This window comes from Callorhinchus milii, unplaced genomic scaffold (genome assembly GCF_018977255.1).
Source record: "Callorhinchus milii isolate IMCB2004 unplaced genomic scaffold, IMCB_Cmil_1.0 Scaffold3, whole genome shotgun sequence".
Lineage (NCBI taxonomy): Eukaryota > Metazoa > Chordata > Chondrichthyes > Chimaeriformes > Callorhinchidae > Callorhinchus > Callorhinchus milii.
This window is the reverse complement of record NW_024704744.1, coordinates 71,494,146-71,516,166: the sequence shown is the minus strand read 5'-3', so window position 1 is coordinate 71,516,166 and position 22,021 is coordinate 71,494,146. Positions and strand designations below refer to the sequence as shown.

Genomic DNA, 22,021 nt, shown 5'->3' with positions numbered 1-22,021 from the left:
TGGAGCCAATTCAGTTCCAAGAAGACTTCACATGTAAGCATATTTTCTGATTATTTAATGTTGGGGAATCACTGCTGAAGTAGCTCCCTTGAACCCATTTTTGATGTCCAAATACTTTGAAGGTGTTTATGTGGCTTTCCCTTCCTGCGCTGTACAATAGTATGTCACCTGGTAGATGTTATGGTTCTTTCCATTGATATAGTAGAGTAGATGTGTTGTCACTGTTCTGTAGGTATTTGGACTATATTGAGAGTGTGTTCAACATCACAATGCATTTTCAAATTTCTTTCCTTTTGAGCATGAGATTTAAATATGTTTTTATTCTGTTGTCTAAAAGAGTTCTGAATGTATGTCGGCATTGGGTGGAACATCATTTCTATGACTTTGAAAGAGACGCAGAACTATTAAGTCGTCTAGAAAATTTCATTGGAAAAGTAAGAGGTAAGGGGCCATGATTTGGTATCAGTACATGCAACTTTAAAAATACATTGACTGTAAAAGCAGCATGATTATCAATATGATTCCTTCTATTTTCTGATGCAGGTAAAGCCATGAAGAAATGGGTTGAATCTATTACTAAAATCATCCAGAGGAAAAAACAAGCACAAGCAAATGGACCAGGCCATGCTATTACATTTGAAACATTGCCACCTCCTATAGAATGGCATATAAGTAGGCCTGGTCAAATTGAATTATTTGATCTGCTAACTTTGCATCCAATAGAAATTGCACGGCAGCTAACATTATTAGAATCAGACCTTTATAGGTAAACCATTTTATTTTTATTGCTTTTGGTCTATATATGTTATCATATATGTTACACAGTAGAACAAGAGAATTTGTGATCCTCTGTATAAAACAATTATGTTTATTTTTTTAATAAAAATAATTTCTGGAATTGAAATTACAAATACCCATTTTTGTTCAAAAGTTTTTTAATTTGACTCGCTAATATGTTTTAGATTATTTATGATTATGAATTTAAAGATTAATTGCAATCATTTTCTAATTTGTTTTCTCAATCACTTGAAGACTGTTTTACTTTTGCTTAAGAACATTGACTCGATTTTTTTTCTGGGCAAGCAGTGTTCAGGAAATTATTTATGGTTTCATATTACTAATTTTAGTTGAAACTGTTCAATAAGTTTTTTTTCAAAAATTTCTCCATGTGCCCAGCTGACCCAGTCTTACTGATTAATTGATCATTTGCTTCATGGCTATTTGCGAAACATTAATGAGTGCAACATAGCTACTTTGCTTGCTCACAAAACTGTATTCGTGACTATAATTACTGTGAAACTCTTGAGATCCTATGGGACATTTATCAAGTGCAATGTAAATTAAAAAATATTAAATGAACTGATCATTTCTAAATTACTGCCCATTCAATAGAGTTACTTTGGTCCATTTAAACAAAACATAGTTAATGCTCTGTTTCTGAATATTAGAGCTGTACAGCCTTCTGAACTAGTAGGAAGTGTTTGGACAAAGGATGACAAGGAAATAAATTCTCCAAACCTTCTCAAGATGATCAGGCACACTACTAATCTCACTTTGTGGTTTGAGAAGTAAGTAATAAGTTTGTATAAACATTGTTTTATATATGTATTCTGTATTGGCGGCAATGTTTTGGTTACCTTAAAATAATTTTGTTATTTGAAGGTGCCTAGGCAATCTACAATTTGAATTTGGGAAAGAATTACTGGGAATTTTGCCAACAAAAATATTTTCCTTTGGTAATTGAGAATCTTGACTATATTCAGTATGCGGGATATACCCTCTACATGGTACCTTACTGAAGGTGCTTTTGTAGCTATTCTATAGGACAGAAATCTTCACAACTTTAGTCTGGAATTTTTTTTAAATTCTTGGAGTTCAACTGGCTTTGAGAAGATGGGCTTTGCAAAGCCAGGTAAGTTTGCAGTAATAAAGGCACGGTTGATGATTGCCCAGCCTGTCTGTTTTACCAATCAGACTCGGAGGTGTTTACATGTTCTCAATCCTGCCAGCCTAAGCCCCAACTGGCAGGGAAAGCAGTCCTAACTGAGGAAGTACTGGATGTTATGTAGTTACAGTTGTATACTGTAGGCATAGTTAATTAAACGTTAAAAAAGATAAGTTATTTTTAACTGCAGTTTTATCATTTATTAATATAACTTATAGCATATTGTATATGTTTAAGTCATTAAAAGAAGGGTGTGTATTTTTCTTCAGATGTATTGTAGAAACTGAAAACTTGGAAGAAAGAGTCACAGTTGTCAGTCGAATAATTGAAATCCTGCAAGTTTTTCAGGAAGTAAACAACTTTAATGGAGTGCTGGAAGTGGTCAGCGCTATGAATTCATCTCCAGTTTATAGGCTGGATCACACCTTTGAGGTATGCTCAAAGCGCCTTGGGACGTCCTCCCGACGTGAAAGGGCTATACAAGTGTAATGTTGTTGTTGTATGCTGCTCAAACAAGTGTAAAATGTATGATGAGATGCCAAGGAATATTTGAATGAGCAGAATGCAAAACTTCATACAAAATATAAATACCACGTTCTGATGAAGGATTTGAACTTTAATGGTAATTCTTCAGATGTAACCAATTTGGTGAATCACAGCATTATGCTTGATATTTGATGTCTAAACTTGCAGAAACATTTTGATATGCACTTGATAACCTAGCTAAATTGACAGATAAGGCTGGTATATCCTGCCTAAGATTGGGTTCCCAAAACTGAACACAGTGCTCCAAATGAGGTCTGACAAGCACTATGTAACTGGAGAAGATTTTTCTTTCATATGTTGTGCTACCTCTAACTGGACAGCTGTGACCAAAGTACAAAATTACAGAATCAGCCCTGAAATCTATTATTTTTCCTAATATTTTAAAAGATGAATGTATTCAGCGCTCGAAAACATTCCCACGTGAAGGGCATTAAATAAATGCAGGTTGTTGTTGAATTAAAATTAAATAAGATTTGTGGTCAAATAAGAGAATTCTGGAGATTCAGAAGCTGATCAGATGAATCACAAATGGCATTTAATATTGAGAAATGTTGTAAATATTGATATTAAAAATGGAGAATGGGTTCAATCAATAACGTTCTCTTGAAAGCTAGTTATCTTTCCTCAAATAAGTAACCATACTTGTAAACATACTGTATTTGAGGAAATATGTATTTCCTCAAAGTGTATTTTGAGAGGACAGCAATTTGATATGGTGTTTTTAGTCAAGATGAAGGTTTCTGGAAAGCAAATAACTATTGAAGTTCATTCTCTCTTTTCTAATTCGGATTCATTGCTTTCAAATATCTAAGGGAATAGTTGAGGTGGGTTTAGGAATATGTATTGTTGATGTAAGAACCAAAGGACAAGGAAGCCACAAAGTATAATAAAATCCTTACTTTTGATATAGCGCATCACCATGTCAAATTGGAAACACTTCAGAGAGTTTTCCTGTAAAGTGTAGTGACTGTATTTGTAGGTGGACATGATAGCCTTTTTGCACCCAGCAGTGTCCCACGAGCAGTCGTAAAGTGAACAATCATTTTTTTTTCACCTGGGAAATTGTTAGTGTTTATACCAAAAGAACAACTCTTCAAATAATGCTATAGGCTCTTAAAGTCACCAGAACAGGTAATTTGGACCTCAGTTTGCTGTCTCATCCAAACGATAGAGCCTCTGACAATACAGCATTGAATTGGAATGTCAGACAAAACTACGTGCTCAAAGTGGGTCTTGAACTTACAACGTTCAGAAGCAAGAGTACTAACAACACATTGGCATGTAGAATAACTTTGTCAGATTCAAACTTAAAATCAAGCACATCCTTTTATATTCGTGACTACTTCAGAAAGTAGAGACAATTAAAACATTCATAAGTGAATTGGGTCCAGTTTAGATTCAGAAAGCATTACAGGGATACGTTTTGATTAGAAAAATGACCTAAATACTAAATTGGACAATTGGACTTCCCTCTTTTCTGCATTCTGCATTCTTATGTTGTTTACTCCTTATGTTCACAGCAAATACCAAGTCGACAGAAGAAGATTTTAGAGGAAGCTCATGAACTGAGTGAGGATCACTATAAAAAGTACTTGGCCAAACTCAGGTCCATCAACCCTCCATGTGTACCTTTCTTTGGTGAGCTTTATTCCTTTACTCTCTATGTTCAACCCATCCCAGTTAACACAATTACTGACTTTGGTTACATTGGCATCCCAATATGTTTCCCTCTCTGATAACAATAATAATCTTTACAATCCTTACAATCCTTGCATTTGATATAGTGGCTTGTGACATTTTCAAGATGTCACAAAGTACTTCATAAGATATACTGTGAAGTGGTGTGGCTATGTGTATTTTGTGAGTGAACATGACAACCAATTTTTGCACAGCAATATCCCCAATTAATTGTGAAGTGAGTGATTGATTGACCAATTTATATTTGGGGAATTGTTAGCAAGGACACAGGGAGAAACTCCTTTCTCTTTAATGTTCACCGGGCAGACAAGACCTCTGTTTAATGTCCAATCGATGGACGACACCTCCAACAATGCAGCACACCCCAGCATTGCATTGGAATGTCAGCTTAAACCATATGGGTGACAAGTCCCGTCATTAGACGTGAATCCACAACATTGTGACTCATGAGGCGAGAGTGCTACCAACTGAGCCAGGCTGATACTGGGATGGGTTCCATACTAGATTTAATACTTAGCAGTCCACGAGAACTGATTGGTAGTTTAGAAGTAGGTGAACACTTGGTTTCTGATAATTACAATGTTATTAGATTTAGTATTCTAGAAAAGCTGCAAGAATAATGACTCAGGCCGGGGAGAAGAGGTGTCAGAAGTATATTGGAAGTGGAATAACTATTTTAGGAATGTAGGATAGAACATTTTCTCAACATGAATCATTTATTCTGGGGATTTCCATTTCAAAACCATTTGGGTACAACCCAAAACAAGTTACTTTAACTTGGGACCCATTAAATCAGTAAGGCTACATTTGAAATTACTGTATGCATTTTTGGACAATGATTTTATGATGATAATATAATAATCCTTCCATTTAATATAGCACATTATCACACTGTTGAGATGTCTCTAAGCACTTCACAGAATATACTGCAAAGTAAATTGACTGGATAATTTGTGGGAAAGTTCTGATGAATAGGAAGAGGACTTGAGGCTTATTTATGTAACCGTTCTAGAATGGTTAATTTTATCAGCCTTGGTGTGTGGAGCTAGGGAAGATCTAAAGCAAAGGAACATTATTCTAACAAATAATGGTGGAAAAATTATTTAATGACGTTTATTCATTGAACATTCATGTGAAGATCTACATAGATTGTTTTGAATGTCTATTTGATTATACATATATGAAAACTGATTAATTCAAGTAATTGAGCTTATTTCATGTATTAGGAATATATTTGACTAACATTTTGAAGACCGAGGAAGGTAACCCCGATTTCTTGAAAAGACATGGTAAAGAATTGATAAATTTCAGTAAGAGAAGGAAAGTGGCAGAAATAACGGGAGAAATCCAACAGTACCAAAACCAGCCGTATTGCTTACGAGTGGAACAGGACATCAAGGTGAGCTATTGTCAATTATAGTGCTTGCATTTGATATAGCGCCCTGTGTCGTTGAGATGTCTTGTAGTTAAGTGGTGTGCCTGTGTATTTTGTTGGCAACCGTAGCAGCCAATTTGCACACAGCAATGCACCAAGGGAAGTGGAAGAAAAAAGAATACATTTTGTGCTGCAGCAGATCAATAAAAAAATCAAAATTATAGAAATAATTGTTGTGTGGTAGAGAGGGGAATTAAAAGCCACAATTATTTCCTTTTTTTGCTAACTTGCTAGCATTGGAGCACTTGTATCAGTCAAATTTGTGAGGTGAGATTGCATAAAACCATTGCAAGTTCCAGCATTTGTTGTTCGTGTTTACTGTTTTTCCTGAAGGCGAACACCCTTTCCCATGAGAGAAAAATTTCCCGGGTGGAGTCCAGAATGGACAAAGCTGCTCAGTTGAGATGAGGAACCAACAGATAGCTGTGTTCAGCACTGTAATCCTGTTTATAAATGTTTAATTATAAGTGAAGGCTTGATACTAGATACTAGTTATATATATGAAGTAAATATTATAAATATAATGGGTGACAAACATGTTTTTTTAATGTTCTCCCACCCATTCTCTTGCAAAGTACTGGTTTGATTTTTTTTCTTTTTCCACTCACTAGCCAATGCTTGTTTAAACTTCATTTCAGCCAGTTGCAAAATTTATTTTCAATACTCTTCTTGAATGAGTGTCTTTGTTTTACAGAAATTTTTTGAAAACTTAAATCCAATGGGAAGCAGTTTGGAGAAAGAATTTACAGATTACTTGTTCAATAAGTCATTGGAAATAGAACCTCGAAATGCCAAGACGTTACCTAGATTTGTAAGTATTATTTCTTTAAAAAAAGTACGAGCTGAGCATTTTTTCTCATTCATTGTAGCTATGCTGGTGAATAAATTATCTACATGGGAGAAAAGCACATATAAACTGTTTTGTTAAATTTGGAGCCATTCAGGTTGTTCTGGAAGCATACTTTTGCTTCCATTCTCAGCAGCATTCAATCCTGTTGTCACCATAGCTCCTTAATGATCATCCAGCCCTAACGATTCTTTTTCTCATTTCATTCTGCTGTTATCAGTACCCTTCAGATTGCATTCCCCTTTGGTGTCAGTAGCCTTCATTCCCCTTGCTGCAATAGTTAAATCAATAAGTTTTGATTTCTTCAACTGAGCAATGAAAACCTTGTTTTTCAATTCTTTGAAGACCCATCTTTGTACTACAATAACAAGATTACATTTGTATAGCGCCTTTCACGTCGGGAGGACGTCCCAAGGCGCTGGACAGTGTACAACATTTCAGAGCCAAGCTGGGGTCGGGGAAGAGGGGAAGGGAAGGGGGGTGGCCGATGGCATGGTCAAAGAGGAGGGTCTTGAGGCGGGACTTGAAGGAGGCTAAGGAGGGGGTGCGGCGGAGTGATAGGGGGATGGAATTCCAGAGGTTTGGGGTAGAGTGGCTGAAGGCTCTCCCGCCAATGGTGGGGCAGGTGGGTGGGGAGACGTGGAGCAGGCCAGAGCCGGCTGAGCGGAGGGAGCAGGCGGGTTGGTAGAGGATTAGAAGGTCGAGAGTTAGGGTGGGGCGACGCCATGGAGGGTTTTGTAGGTGAGGACCAGGATCTTGAACTGGATCCTCTGAAGGATAGGGAGCCAATGGAGTCGGGCGAGAATGGGGGAGATGGGGTCACGGAGTTTGATGCGACAGAGGACACGGGCTGCAGAGTTCTGGATTATCTGCAGCCTGTGGAGGGAGGAGTTGGGAAGGCCGACAAGCAGGGCGTTTGCATAGTCGAGCCTGGAGGTGATGAAGGCATGAACAAGAGTTTCAGTGGCCTGAGGACCTTCTGCTAGTCCAACCAAACGTTATTGTCGCTCATCTTTAATAGTTGTACTAGTGTTGGGTGTTCATTTATTGATCGCAATAACTTTGGTTAAACCTTTTATGTAAAACACTTCTATTTCACTTGATGACACTCAACTCTATAAGTGTGTTTAAGACTTGAATAATACTCTCATTTGGAGAGGATCTGCTAGTATCTCCATAACACTCCTGTACAAGATAAAAGGACAACCTTGTTATCTAATAGCTCACCTCCAGCATCCAACCTTTAATAAAATAATGCTTGCATTTAATATCGTGCCTCATCACTTTGAAGCATCTCAGCACGTCACACAATGAATTACAACAACAACTTGCATTTATATAGCGCCCTCCACGCTGGGCAACGTCCCAGAGCACTTAACAATGGTGGAGCCTGATGCCAAGCCAGTGGGAGGGGGAAGGTGACCATAGGCGCGGTCGAAGAGGAAGGTCTTCCGGCACAACCTGAAAATGGGGAAAGAGGGGACAAGGTGAAGGGATTGAGGGAGGGAGTTCCATAGCATAGTGATTGAAGGCACAGCCACTGATGGTGGAGCATAGGATTTGAAGGACAAGGAGGAGGCCAGAGCCAGTAGAGCGGAGGCAGCGGGTAGTGCTGTGCAGGAAAAGAATAGGTTGGAAAGATAGGGGGATGTCAAGGCATGGAGGGATTTAAACACTGGAGTGAGGATCTTGAAGTCAATCTGCTCTGACAGGGAGCCAGTGGAGTTTGGCAAGTACTGGGGTAATTGGGGTACGGAGTTTAGTGCGGGCGGCGTTGAATAGTGGGGGAGGGGAGACCAGTGAGCAGGACATTTGAGCAGTTCAGCCGAGAGGTGATAAAGGCGCGGACAAGGATTTGGGCAGTTTGTGGAGTGAGGTATTGCTGGAGTCAGGCAATATGGCGGAGGTGGAAGAAACCAGTTCTGGTCAGGGACCAGATGTGGGGAAAGAAGGATAACTAATTATTTTGAAGTGTAGTGACTGTTGTCAATTCCTATTATTAGATTTATTAATTAATTAGCCATAGACAGTAATGAGGTGAGTTCACTTGAACTTAATCTCATTTTGATGAATTTGAATCAAGCAGGAATATTAGCCAGTAATTCCCTGCTTTATTTTGATATTGTGCTACAGGATATTATTGCCCAACTGAACCACAGAACAAGACTTGGGTTTAATGTCCCATTGAAAGAATGGCACTTTAACAATTCAATACTCCTTCGATATTGAAGCTTCTTTTGTCTTTATATTAAGGTCATTACTTCTCTGAGCTTGTTGTTCCTCATGAGCTCCATGCGTACCATCTTATACCATACATAAGTATTAGAAAGAAATTTAATGTTTATTTTAAGCATATATTAAGATAATGAAGTCCTGTAGCTCAGTGGTTAGAGCACTCGCCTTGCAACTAAGAAACCTGGGTTCAATTCCCGGCAGGGCGAAACCTTGGGCAAGTTTCCTTACTCCACACGCCTGATAATAATCCCTCAAGAAAAAAAAACAATAATAAATTGGTCACATCAATCCACGACTGTTTGTGGGACACTGCTGTGTGCAATTGGCTGCTGCATTTCGCCCACAAGTGTACAGTCAATTCACTTTACAGTATATTCTGTGAAGCGCTTTGAGACGTCTAGAAGACGTGAAAAGCGCCATATCAAATGCGAGGATTATTATTATAATGCACATCTCCATTGTTTTCTCTCTTCTCCCACTGCAGCTTTACACTGACATTTTTTAATAAGCAATTTATAAACTCCAATATATTGATTGCACACTGAATGATTTGCTCCTAATTCTGTTTTACATTGTGTATTAGACATTTTTAAAAATTTATATGTTTTAATACCCATTAAACCTAGAAGTGTGTTTAGGATTCCACCCACACTTGTTTTTAGGAGTGATGTTTTGTTTGCCATAGCTCCATTGGCTGTATGTTTACCATGTACTTCATTCTAATTTACCTCCACAACTCTAATGTTTTACAGCCAAAGAAGTTTAGTTATTCACTGAAGTCTCCTGGTGTCCGACCATCTAACCCGAAACATCCAGCATCAAGCAATCCCCGTGTACATCCTACACCACTACAGCAGGAACCACGAAAAATTAGTTATAGCCGAATCACGGACAATGAGACCGAAAGTATAGCTTCAGCACCCAATTCTCCACGTACACCCCTGACGCCACCCCCTGCTTCTACAGCATCAAGCTCCACAGACATCTGCAGCGTGTTTGGCGATTCCGACCCAGCTAGTCCATTCTACTCAAGTACGTCACTTACCGGGAACTTTTAGAACCGTTTGGCCTCAGAAAATCAAAACCAGATTTGCAACTAAACATCAGATGTGCAAATGGTTGACTTTCTGTGGCATTTAAGGAACTTAACCATTTCTCTATAAATATGTTATTAAATAAGTATTTATTTGTTAATCTATCATCAAAAAATCCCCAAGAAATCCAGCAGAATCATCCCTTCAGCATGAATATTTTCTTGTTTCGACATAACGAATGCACTATATTTGATCTTCTGTGTGGAGCATTCCTGTTTGTAGCTTTTTCCTTCATTTCTAATATTCCCCATACTACATCGAATTAGGTCCACCTCAATTCAAACTTTTGGGGATTTCCATATGCAACTTAATAACTGATCATAAATCTTGGTATTGGGCTGCAAATGTGTATTGAGGCTCATGTTCTTCATAGTCTGGTGTGAGTGATACTCAAGAATATCAATCACATGATGTTTAGTTCAGCAATTGTATTCTAATCTGAACTGAACCTTTTTAATGCTGAAGATAGCTTGGTTTAAAAAAAAAGTCTCCAAAGTGGATGCTCTACTTTTAGTCAGTGGATCCTGATGGGAAATAGATTTGTAATGCAAAATATTTAGCACAAGTTTAAAATGATCTTTTAAAAATGATTGTTTCTCAACAATCAACGTATCCTTTCAAAAATTTAATTGAAGATGTTTTTGTACAGACTTTGCTTTTCCAGGAGACCTGCAACAAGCTGATTCTTGCAGTATGATGCATTTAAAAATATAATCAATCTTCAGTTATAAAATTGAAGGTGTGCTGGGGTCTAGTCTGCAAAAAATGATATACTATATTAGGGCTTTCAAAAGTTGAAGTTGATCATTACATTTTTATAAAATCGTAATTTTAATATATTTTTATAAAGATATAAATGAAAATACAGCATGTTTACTTTTAATGCATCATATCTGATTTATATATTTTTCTGGGGTACAGTAATGTTTCAATCCAATTTATATGAATTTGAATATGAGTAGAACAATGAATACTGACACTTATTTTTATTCTTAAATTTGAAACGTATTTCTAGAGATTACTTAAAAATGAACTCTTAAATATCTGCTTTGTGTTTAAACCTATTCTGTCTCCAAAATGTAATCATTTAGCTGCTTAATCTTTCAGCTGCATAGGACGAAGTCTTAAGATCAAAGTTCCTTAGCCAGAAAAATCTAACATTTTCTTGCCTACCACAAGATTTGCAGTAAAATTAATATTGCACCTTATGTGAAAGCATCTCAAAACCCTCAGAAATTACTGCTAAATGTAGTAAAATTAATATTGCACCTTATTATACAAAATTACATTTGTATAGCACCTTTTATGTCGGAAAGACGTCCAAAGGTGCTGGACAGTCAGATTGGGACCTGAGTGGTGGGGGTGGGGGGTGGGGGGGATCAGGGAGTGTAGACATAGGCACAGTCGAAAAGTAGGGTCTTGAGACATGCCCTGAAGGAGACAAGGGAGATAGCAAGGCTTAGCGAATGTGGGATGGAGTTCCAAGGGGTAAGGATAGAGAGCTGAAGGCCTGACCGCTGATGGTGGGGGCGGTATATGAAAGCATTTCAAAACCCTCATAGTATTCACCTCATGGCTGATTTGTGGGACATTGCTATGCAAAATCACTGCCAGTTGACCTACAAATAGACACAACATTAAACAGGCGTGCATCTCCTTTCAACATTTTAACTGAAATGGTAGATCATTTTATCCACTTGACTTAAACCTTGGAATTTTCTAATTATGTTTTTTATTTAGACAATATCAATTTTGACTCCGTTGATGGCATTCTTACCTCTAGGTTAGTCGTTTGCGGGTTTAAGTCTGGGACTTTTGTCATAGTCTATCTAGCATGACTTTCCATTGCAGTGTCAAGGGATTTGTTGACTACATTGTTGAAGGTACCTTACTTCAGTTGAGACGTTAGAACTAAGGTCTTTTCTGCTTGTTCAGATGGACTCTAAAGAACCTAGGAGAATATTCAAAAAGAAAAGCGTTTCTCCCATTGTCTTGGCCAACTCCTTGGCAAATTCTCCCAATTAAATTAGTCATTCACCTCACTGTTGTTTGTGGGACATTGCTTTGCAAAATGACTGCCAGTTGGTCTACAAATAGTCATTGCATTTAACAGTAATTACTATGAGAGTTTTGAGATGTTTTCACATAAGGTGCAATATTAATATTAAGTGCAAGGGTGATCATATTATCTGTTTTCTATAAATCCACCAATAGATTTCACTTGATAGTATTATTCGCCTTTCTCCTATCCCTACACTAGAAGTCTACTTCTATATCTCTATTAATGGTAATTTGACTAAACGTTTCTATAGTACCAGAAGGTTTTAATGTCTATGATGATTCCTTACTGGAAGATTAAAAGTCCTTGCTACCTGCCCTTTACCAAGCATCTGATTTACATCCATTATCATGGGGCATTTGCTTGAAGATGTTTGTTAATAGTATGTGTAAAAGAACTGTGGATACCCCCAAATCAAAGGAGGATTCATTTATCTTATGGGTGTATTGTGTGGTTCAGATGAAAAAGGCTTTTCATTCCATTTAATCTTATGTTCCTGTAATACCCATCTGGTTATCTTTTCATGATAGCATTTTCTTAAATGAATTTAGTGTCCTGGTACAATACTCTTTCGCCTTTAATGGTAACCTTTTCCATCTGTTAATTACCCTCTGTCTAAAGAATTACTTCTTGGTATTTCCCGTCACACTCCTGAACTTTTGCCCTCTTCTCCTGCTGCCTTGTTGTATCTGAAATGATTGTTTCAGATTCACTTCATTATTCTGTTAGACATCCTGTGCATCCCATATACGATCCTCTCTTGAGATATCTAAGCTCATCCTTCTTATTACTTGAAGTAACCTGCGGAATTAGAAATGCATGTTGTACTCCCAAAGCGCTCCATAAATGTAATTTTGTTGTTGTTGTTGATAGCGCAGTCTGTCCAGTGCACTGTAAAGCTTTAGCACATCATAATCTTTTGCAGCTAGATTTCTTGCAATCTGTTGGGTCCTTTACTGTTACTTTTGAGTCTTTCCCAGGACGGTTTGGTTCTTAACAGAAGCAGCCTGTTAAGGAAAAGATGGATAATTCCTTAGAATCCAGAATTGACTCTTTTTTAAAAAAAAGTGGAAGAGATTTATGGTTTCTAATAAAAAAAATCACAGCCATAAACTTTGACAATTGGACAATCTTGTTTTTATTTGTGACACAATCTGAGCTGTATAACTAACTGATGACATTTATCTGGTGGTCCCTGAAGGCTCTCACTTCATGGATTAAACGTCCCAAGACATCACCCCCATATTTGTTTTTGTGAAAGGAACCTGGACGATATTTTATTTGGTATCTGATCTTGGTCATTCTTTCAGCTCATTCCAAGTTTTTATCTAATATTTTGGGGGTTAATTTTCCTTGAAAATCAAACACCTAATTTCACTACCTACTTGTGTCTGCAGCTCTGTTATTAACAGTGATGAAGATTTTTGTAAATCAAGTCAGGTTAAAAAAAAGGTAATGTTTCGTTGGAAAACATTAGTTAACACTCTCCAGTTACCAGGCAGTTTATTTATTTGAGAATGCATATTCAGATATTTTGGATATATATTTAATGAACAGTTTGAAAAGCTCAATTAGCTGCCATGTTTCGCCCACAAAATATACAGTCAGTTAATTTTACAGTATTCTGTGAAGCGCTTCGAGGCGTCTCAAAGACTTGATAAGGTGCTATATCAAATGCAAGGGTTATTATTGTACATGAGCCATGTCATTTTGTGTCAAATACAAAAAAATCTTTAGGTTCTATTTAAAATTGGCCCATCGAGAAATCACTATTACTAAACCATGTTGCCTAGATATTTTAGTGCTTTGATCCTTAAGGCAAGACATCTCCTAAGCATCAAATAATAGGTAGCTTCCAACCTCCTTAATATTCTGAGCTTGGAAATAAACAGTTAAATACAATTCCATGTTTGTTGTGCTGTCTTTCTCAAATGTTTAATAGTAATTTAACCTTCATCTACCGTATCTTGCTAACTGACTTGGAATGCTTCAGATATATTTTCTTAGACAAATTATTTCTTAATTGAATAAGTATCACCTAAGATGGTACTGTACACACTTTTGCTAAAAGCGGCTGTAGATGGGTATGTGAGTGAGAATTTTGTACAGTTGAAGTAGAATGACTTGCAAAACTTCTTAATGATATTTAGTATCCCCCAACTCCCAAACATTACATTATATGTCTCCGTTGTCAGGTATGTGAAGGATTAATACATTCAAACTATGGGACCTACTTAAGTTTGCTAATCTCTATAGGAGAGTCACATTTATAATATCTTCCGCACCAATAGATGGTGCTGTGCATTGAGAAGGATTCCAAACTTAAGTAGCAACTTCCTTGTTTTGTCTAAGACCCACTGTTCTGTGATCTGTAAATCAACAAAACTGAAATACTCTAACAATTTGTGTGGAAGATTGTAAATCTGACCTTTTTAATATTTCATAATGTGCTGCTGAGTTTAAAATTGAGCACTTCTGTGTGAAGATGAGTGAAAAATATGCACTGAAATCTGTCAAATACAGAATTTGTATTTGTAGTAAGCCATTATGAATTCCTATTTATGTTTTACTCTGAGGATCAATGTGTGGCAGTACATTAAAAGTATAACCAGGCGATCACTCCCCTTCTCTTGAATTAACTGCTTAATTCATCATCAACAAAATTATATTTATTTAGCAAATTTTCACCTTGGGGAGGCATCCCAAGTTTGGTTCAGTTAACTTGTTTTCCTTGCCTCTGTGGAAACTCAGTATCTCTGTTTAGCTAGTCCTCGCCCTCTATGAAAGATGAGGAGGTTTGGGGAATCACAGGAGTTAACTTGTACCCTTGCAGAGCATATTAATACACCATTACATTGAAAATCATCTGCTGACTTTGAGTTTGCGAGCTTTATTCTATACTCAGCAAATTAAATGCATCTTTCAATGGGCTCTTTTATGTTCTTGTCAAAAATGTGTAAATGCTAAAACTAACAACTAGTCATTGTAGTCATCTGCACATTAGGAATTAGAAAGTGAAAACAATGATATGAAGTGAAATTGGGAAATTGTTTTGCTGGACTGCAGTGATAGTAACTTGATGTGCTGCGAAACAAATAGCAAATCAACCCACGTGCTTCTGCAGCCATAGATCCCCTTCTTATTGGATCTGTTTGTGCCATTGGTTGACTTGTTTCAAATTCAAACCCAAGATATTTTGGCTGGTCTACTTATATTTCATACATCTGCATTTGCTAATGCTAAAATTTAAATGAAATGGCTCTGAATTGCCGCTATGTCAGTTAGCAGATTTGTTGAGGACAAAATTAAAAAGCCTTTAATACCAAGAAGCACATAGCTGTATCTGCAAATGGTGAAAATGGATAAATCATGGCACCTTCCTTAGTTTTTCTCTATTTTCTTCCACAGGCAGTGATATCATATTTCCCCCAGTTTCACTGCCCCATGGCGCAAGTTAGTATTGGGCTTTAAATGTTGCATATTTAACACTCCGCACGACTTTTTCTAGCTGACCATGCACTGTCCTTTGTGCTAAAAAAAAGCTGCTTTATTTTAACATAGATGACAGCATGCATGTTAGAACATTAAAAATGTTCGCTCTTCTTCATGCCTATAACTTCATATGCATCTGGATTTTCTCTCAATAGGACTGTACTTTAATAACATAACAAGCTTACCATACAAGAATGATTCTTGTTCAAAAATGCCCATGTATATTTTAAAGTTTTTAAAAGTTAGATTAATTATTTCCCATTTAATTTTAACATAAGATTGCATGATATACTTAAATTACATACATTTAGCACCTAAGATGTCCTAAACTGTAACAGCTGTTTTTATGAAAATATTGCATTTCAGAGTAAATTGTTAAATAGCACTGTCCTTGCACCTAGACTCAAGCTTCTACTATTGCTTTTAATATCTTTTTAGTTCAGTCATTAGTTTAAGCTAACATCAATGTGCATGTATATTGCCGCTTCTAGTTTTGTAGTGTAATTCAGATTGCAGGTTGCCTAACTTGGTGCATGCATTAGAAGAAACACAGTGCTTATTTGTCAATAAATTTTGAAGGCAGTTTTGGATTTGCTAACAAAATTAATTTGCTTCTTAAGACCTACTGTTTGAGCACATAAAGTTTCAGTAATATTGAATTGTTCATCTATCACAGGGTCAGTATCTATCTCTTCAATAACAAGTTGCAATAAAATTATTGATGAAGCTCACATCCCTCCTCCTGTTCCACCACGGAGACGACCTGAATCGGCTCCAGCAGAATCATCACCGTCCAAGGTAAGCTATCTAAAACATTACACAGGAAATTCACTTTTTTTAAAAAACTTTAGAACAGCCTAAATCACTCAGCAGCAGAGCATTGGGCTCTTTATCAGGTTTTCACGGAATAAATCTCAGTCTTGAGTGGTATTTAGACTTGTTAGAGAGCAATGCATGGTAGCAGAATGTTTCATCTCTGAGGCAAAAGAGCTGTGCAGGTCAGTAAGTCACACCTCCTGTCAGCAATTGAGTGCTATCAATGGCAAAAGTGAAGAAGCCTGCAGTCTGACATCACCACATCAACCATCTGTTTACGAGAACTATTCAACTGTTTCTAAATGGAAAAAGATAGTACAAAAACATCTACAAAACATCTTAAGTATCAAACCTGTGCCATTTTCTAAATCTCTCTGACATTTTAACACAACAGACTTTGTTCGGTACTGATTTGTATGCTTTTTTTTNGAATTTCAGGCTTTATGGCACAGCATTAATACTTTCTGAGAAAGGATAATGACGTATCAAAATTTTATATCTTAAGAATTAGGTTTAGATGAAACTAGGCAAACTGATTTGAACAACCTCTTGATTAACAAGCATTCTTACATCCTTTTATTTGAATGTTGAGATCTGTATTGGCTCATTTCTTCAACCTCCTGTACTTCTTAACACACTGTGAATATTTGTATCTATGTAGGTATAAATCTTTTCATAAGTGCTTAGCTGGGTAGAACTAATAGCACATTAGAAACTCCTGTTCAATCTATACGTTTCTTAGTAATTATCATAGATAAAAAGAAAAGGGGACTCTAATTCTCCTGAAATAATGGACTGGTTTGTCAGTAAAAAGTGAAATCAAGGTGTTGTGTTTATTATATTAATCCACGTCGCCATGTTTTAACATGCTTGCAGTTAAATTCATTAGTTTGGGAATAATGAACATCCTTAAGATTTTAGATTAATGGGTTATCTAATGCCCATATTTTGTCCATTTCAGATCAAGTCAAAACATTTGGATAGTCCACCTGCTATTCCACCCCGTCAACCAACAACAAAAGTCTATTCACCGAGGTACCCGATGTCAGACAGGTCCTCCATATCAGAGCCTCCAGATAGCCCTCCCAGTTTACCACCCCGAGAACCTGTACGAACTCCAGATGTATTTTCAGGCTCACCTTTACCTCTCCAGCCTCCACCCTTGGGTAGAAAGAACGAGCTCCCCAACACTTTCTTCCCTAACTCGCCAACACCTTTTATTCCACCTCCTCCTCAAACACCTTCTCCTCTGGGAACTCGCAGGCACCTTCCATCCACTCCTTTGCCACAAGATATGGATGGCACCACCACTGCTGGACCACCTGTTCCACCAAGACAGAGCTCCACTTCTCAAACGATTCCAAAGCTTCCACCAAAAACATACAAAAGGGAGCATACACATCCATCATTTCATCGAGACGGGCCACCTCTGCTTGAAAATGCTCACTCCTCTTAATTTGGATGCAATTTTTAAACACTACAGTCTCTTGAACATTGCTGAGATTGCAATATGGGACAATGAAAACTTTTTTTAGGCTAAGATATATTCATGCCTGAACTGGTGAGTTTTGTCAATACTGAAGTGGAGTTTCCATCAATTTGACTTCTGTTTTTATCGGAGCAATGGAAAACAAACTGAACAGTTGTGCCTAAAAACTGGATCATGTTGAGTTTACTGGTAACTGATAATACAGATGTAGTTTTAAGTGCCAGTAATAAAGTAATATTTAGCGAAGAGGAATAATCTGGATCAGCTAGCCACAGGAGGTTAGTGCAAAAGTGCTTTGCACATTCCAACCTTAAAGAGGTTTGATGTTTCACATGATCATGCCTTGGTTAAATATTTTAAGTGTTTCAAAAAAAAAAGACTTCTGGAAATGCATTATCGGTACCTAGACTAATAAACACAAGTTTGCTCTCCACAGTAACTGAAGTACTTGTGTTGGAATATGGGTACCTGCTACACCAAAGAGGTGCGTTCTTTGTAGAGGCTCAAGTTCTACTGGAGAAATCCTTCAATGAAAATGTAGCACCCATCTTCATTAGACAAGGGAACACATTTTGATCTGGTTTTATTACACTGTAAACAAGCTGAACTTAGCCCAGATGCAGCATAATGTGGAATATTAATATTTACATTTTCAGTTAGTTCTGACATATTGCTCTTTTAAACTGTGCTTTTATTATAAAGAAGATGTAAAGCCTCGAGATAATCTACGCCATCGCATCAACTTTGCAGTATCTGAAGTTTTCAACATTCAAAATGTATTAGAGATGCCTTACTTTTAGAAGCGATATACCTTGTAAGAGCTTAGGCTTGTCATCCAATCAGATGAGCAAATGTTTACATGCCTAGGGCCAGGTTAGTCTGTAGGGCATAATGGAAGGAATTATATAGTGCATATTAATATCTATAGATTAACTGTTTTGTAATTTCAACCACTGATTTAACCAAACTAAGTAGAAGCATTAGAATCAAGTCTTTACAGCCCAAATTATATTAGGACTATATTGTGTTGCTTAATGTAAGTAACCTTTAGAGTGCTGTGAAAATGGAAAATGTTGCATTCATTCGTGGGACTTGAGGGAGGGAAGTCATCGAATCTAGGATTGCTCAATATAGACTTTAGAGCCATAAAAGTGTGATTCAAGATTGGAGGAAACATTACAACATTATCCTCTGAAAAATGCATGAAAGACAATGTGTAGTGGAATGTCACCTTCTCAAATATAGTAATTTGTGTTGTGTTCCCGATTAACATTATAGCGGCCTCGGTACCTCAAATGTCAACCTCTTTGTAAGAGGGTGTGGAAGACTATATAGCTAATTAGAGTTGTTGCAACAAGAGATGATAGTTCTTCCAGACATTGATTCCCACAGATCCTTCTCTTTACAAAACAGCATCACTTTTTGTTGGTCCAGAGTAGATTTTTCAAACAGAAAGCTCCATTCATAACTTTGTCAAAATTAGCATTTCTTCTCAGAGTATAATATAAGTTATGAAACAAAATGAATTTCATGTTGTACTCCTGTTGAGTACAAATACTTATAAAGCCTAAGGTCACAAAAGTTTGACCAGTTTCCCTGGTTTTTAATGCTATAGACTACCATTTCAAGTCCCAGAACCAGGAATGTCAGGCTTTTAAAGTGCACGCAATGGTAGATGTAGCACATGATATAACTGCAAACCTTCCATTGCTGTTTTTATCAACTCAGAACTGATTTTTTTTTAAAAGCATATCTTGGTATTAGTCCTAATGTTCTGATATTTTGAATTGGGTTATTTGATAAGTCTTCATTCCAGTAGCTTACATGTTGTGATCTGAACAAATACACTTAATGCATGCTCATTTTAAAATAAATCAGTTTATTGCCACTACAGTGAATAAATAAATCACCTAGAACTATTACACATACTGTAGCTAAATAGAGTTCATTTTGGTAGATTATTATGCTTTATTTCAAAATATTTCAGTAGCATATTTGGGTCATCCAAATAATACTAAAACTCATTTCAACAGGGCATTAAGCACTTTGACATATCAGTGGCTATGCTGTTTCAGTTTACCTATTGATAGGGCTGGCAAATTAGTATTTCTTTTACAAAATCTTGACCCAAGAATAGCAAAATAAGCATTAAATTATTTTAAGCAAGAGTTTGGCTTATTGATGTTTCCTTTTATCTTTCAATTTTTTTTAAATCAAAGAAAGGAAAATGGCAACATTTTAACAATTTCTTTTACAAAAATATTTGGCAAAAACTAAGTTAAACCAGTCTTAAATATGTTACCATGATATGAAATACTTTAATACTTTAATCGCAAAGGTGTCGTATTAAGGCTGTTTACTTAGTATCTCTGGGCAAAAAAAAGTATTTTTAGTTTCATAAATTTGTAAACCTCTTATGCATCATCATTTGGTTAAGAATTATCCTATTCCTTTGCCAACTAACCTTGTGCAGTGTTTATTGATATTTTAAGCCTGTCAACACATGTTAAACCACCCGTGAATTATAAGCATGTGTGTAAATTGAACAGTTTTGCCATTATGGAGAGCAGTAAATGGACGGAAAGCTAAATTTAGAGCCTAATTTTATTAATGCTTAAAAGGGAGATTTTAATGAAAAATGTTTGTTGGGGGAAGAGATTGCAGATCAGTTGATTTTATTTTCAGGGATATGTACCAGTTGTAAACTGTCAATTCCAGTGTGCAGTTCTGTTAACATTCTTCACATCCAATTGGATCTATTTAGAAATTAAGAGAAAGCACTTGAAAACCAAACTTCCTAACCATGCAAGCTTAGCTAACTATGGGCTGGACTCCATAGTCATCACCCATCATCGACCTGATCTAAAGAAACTGTATCCCATTTGTAAGCCTAGGTAGACTGGATTAAATTAAATCCATGCAATTTGCTTTAAGTAAATACCAGCCTGTTTAAAGTATACATTGTTCATTTTAAAATTCAAATTTAATATAGTTTTAATTGTGTTCAAAGAGTTATTGGCTGGTTTAATTCTGTACAGTACTGCCATCATTTTTAAATTTTATATTCTTTGAGAGCTTGGGATATGAAAAAAAAGTGTAAATGCGTTTCTTTAAATCTAACTGTATGTCTGGAAAAGGTACAGTGTCTCCTTTAAAGTACATTGCCTTTTATAATGTAGTTTGTGAGTAAATGCTTTTAATGAGTAGCAAACTGAACAAGCCTTCCTTCATAGAAGAGTAAACTGCAGCATGTCACAGCAAAGAGTAAAGGTGACCTTTGATACTTAAAAATCTAAGACTCTCCCTGGGTGACTTGGTTTGGAAAGTCAAGGTTATAAATGAAGTCATTTAATTGTGACTGAATATGTAGTAATGCGTCCTGTACTGTTTGTGCCAGACACACACGTCAGTTTTAGCAGCGCCAAATGTGCCTTTTTAGTCTCATTTTCTTTTTGAACAGATTTTTTTTTAAAGATTTTTTTTGAAAGGAGTTATATTCACCAGAGAACAGGCCTTTCAGCTATAAATGTACATATTGACAGTAAAATTGTATGTGTATATATGTAATAATGCATTTGTTTTAATGGCATGGTTAAATTTAGCTTCAATTACATGTAAACAGTTAAGTGAAGCTGACCAGATGTAAGAACAAAGTGGTATTTTTTTTTTCCCCTGGCACATCTAACATGACCTGTGTACTTCAACCATGTCTGTAGAACTTTGTATTCTATGCTAGGAATAACAGTATTCATTTTGCATTGAAATTATAATAATTGCTGTTTGTTTTCCTTGTATTGATTACAGTAATAAGTAGTATTCAGAAAGAATGGGAGCAAGTGCATAATGGCTTACAAAATACAAGCCACAGCAAATGTACACAATAATAAAAAAAAGGTTTGCCTTAAAAACTTTTATCCAAAGTGTATTAGACTGACTTGATTTTTTGGGTTGTTTTATGTATTGCACCAGATTAATTGCTCCTTTTGGGGGGAGGGGGGGGTATTTTTAAGGCAGGTTTAAGTGTCTTATTTTTTTCAACTGGTATGTAAATCCTTGAATGCTTTGCAATGGGAATTATTTTTGCCTAATTTTGTATGTAATTAGGTTTTGTTCTCTTTAAATGGTTATGATAAATTTCAGGTGTCAAATGTTGTTTTTCCTTTTAATTTATAAAAAAAAGAAAACTGCATATTAAAAGTCTTTTTAAACCTATTGTTTGTTTTTATTTTGAACCTATATATATTTACAATAGTTATTTTGTGTACTAAACTATTAGAAGTTTGACAGTTGAAAGTGTACAATTTTGAAGTATTAAATAGAGGGATATTATTTAACTATCTACCCTTGGGGAAATCTTATGGTTGC

The 22,021-nt window shown here is 36.3% G+C and overlaps 1 protein-coding gene across 1 annotated transcript; it reads left to right on the top strand.

Annotated features, from left to right (window-relative positions):
- The first annotated feature begins 299 nt into the window (after window positions 1-299).
- sos1 (son of sevenless homolog 1 (Drosophila)) lies at window positions 300-21,862 on the top strand. The gene is made up of 11 exons (XM_042333133.1): window positions 300-441; window positions 544-766; window positions 1,449-1,568; window positions 2,215-2,377; window positions 4,012-4,129; window positions 5,416-5,588; window positions 6,319-6,435; window positions 9,459-9,738; window positions 15,268-15,312; window positions 16,028-16,149; window positions 17,129-21,862. The coding sequence occupies exons 1-11, from the start codon at window positions 300-302 to the stop codon at window positions 17,621-17,623; spliced, it is 1,998 nt and encodes a 665-aa protein (XP_042189067.1). The 3' UTR covers window positions 17,624-21,862.
- Window positions 21,863-22,021: the final 159 nt, after the last annotated feature.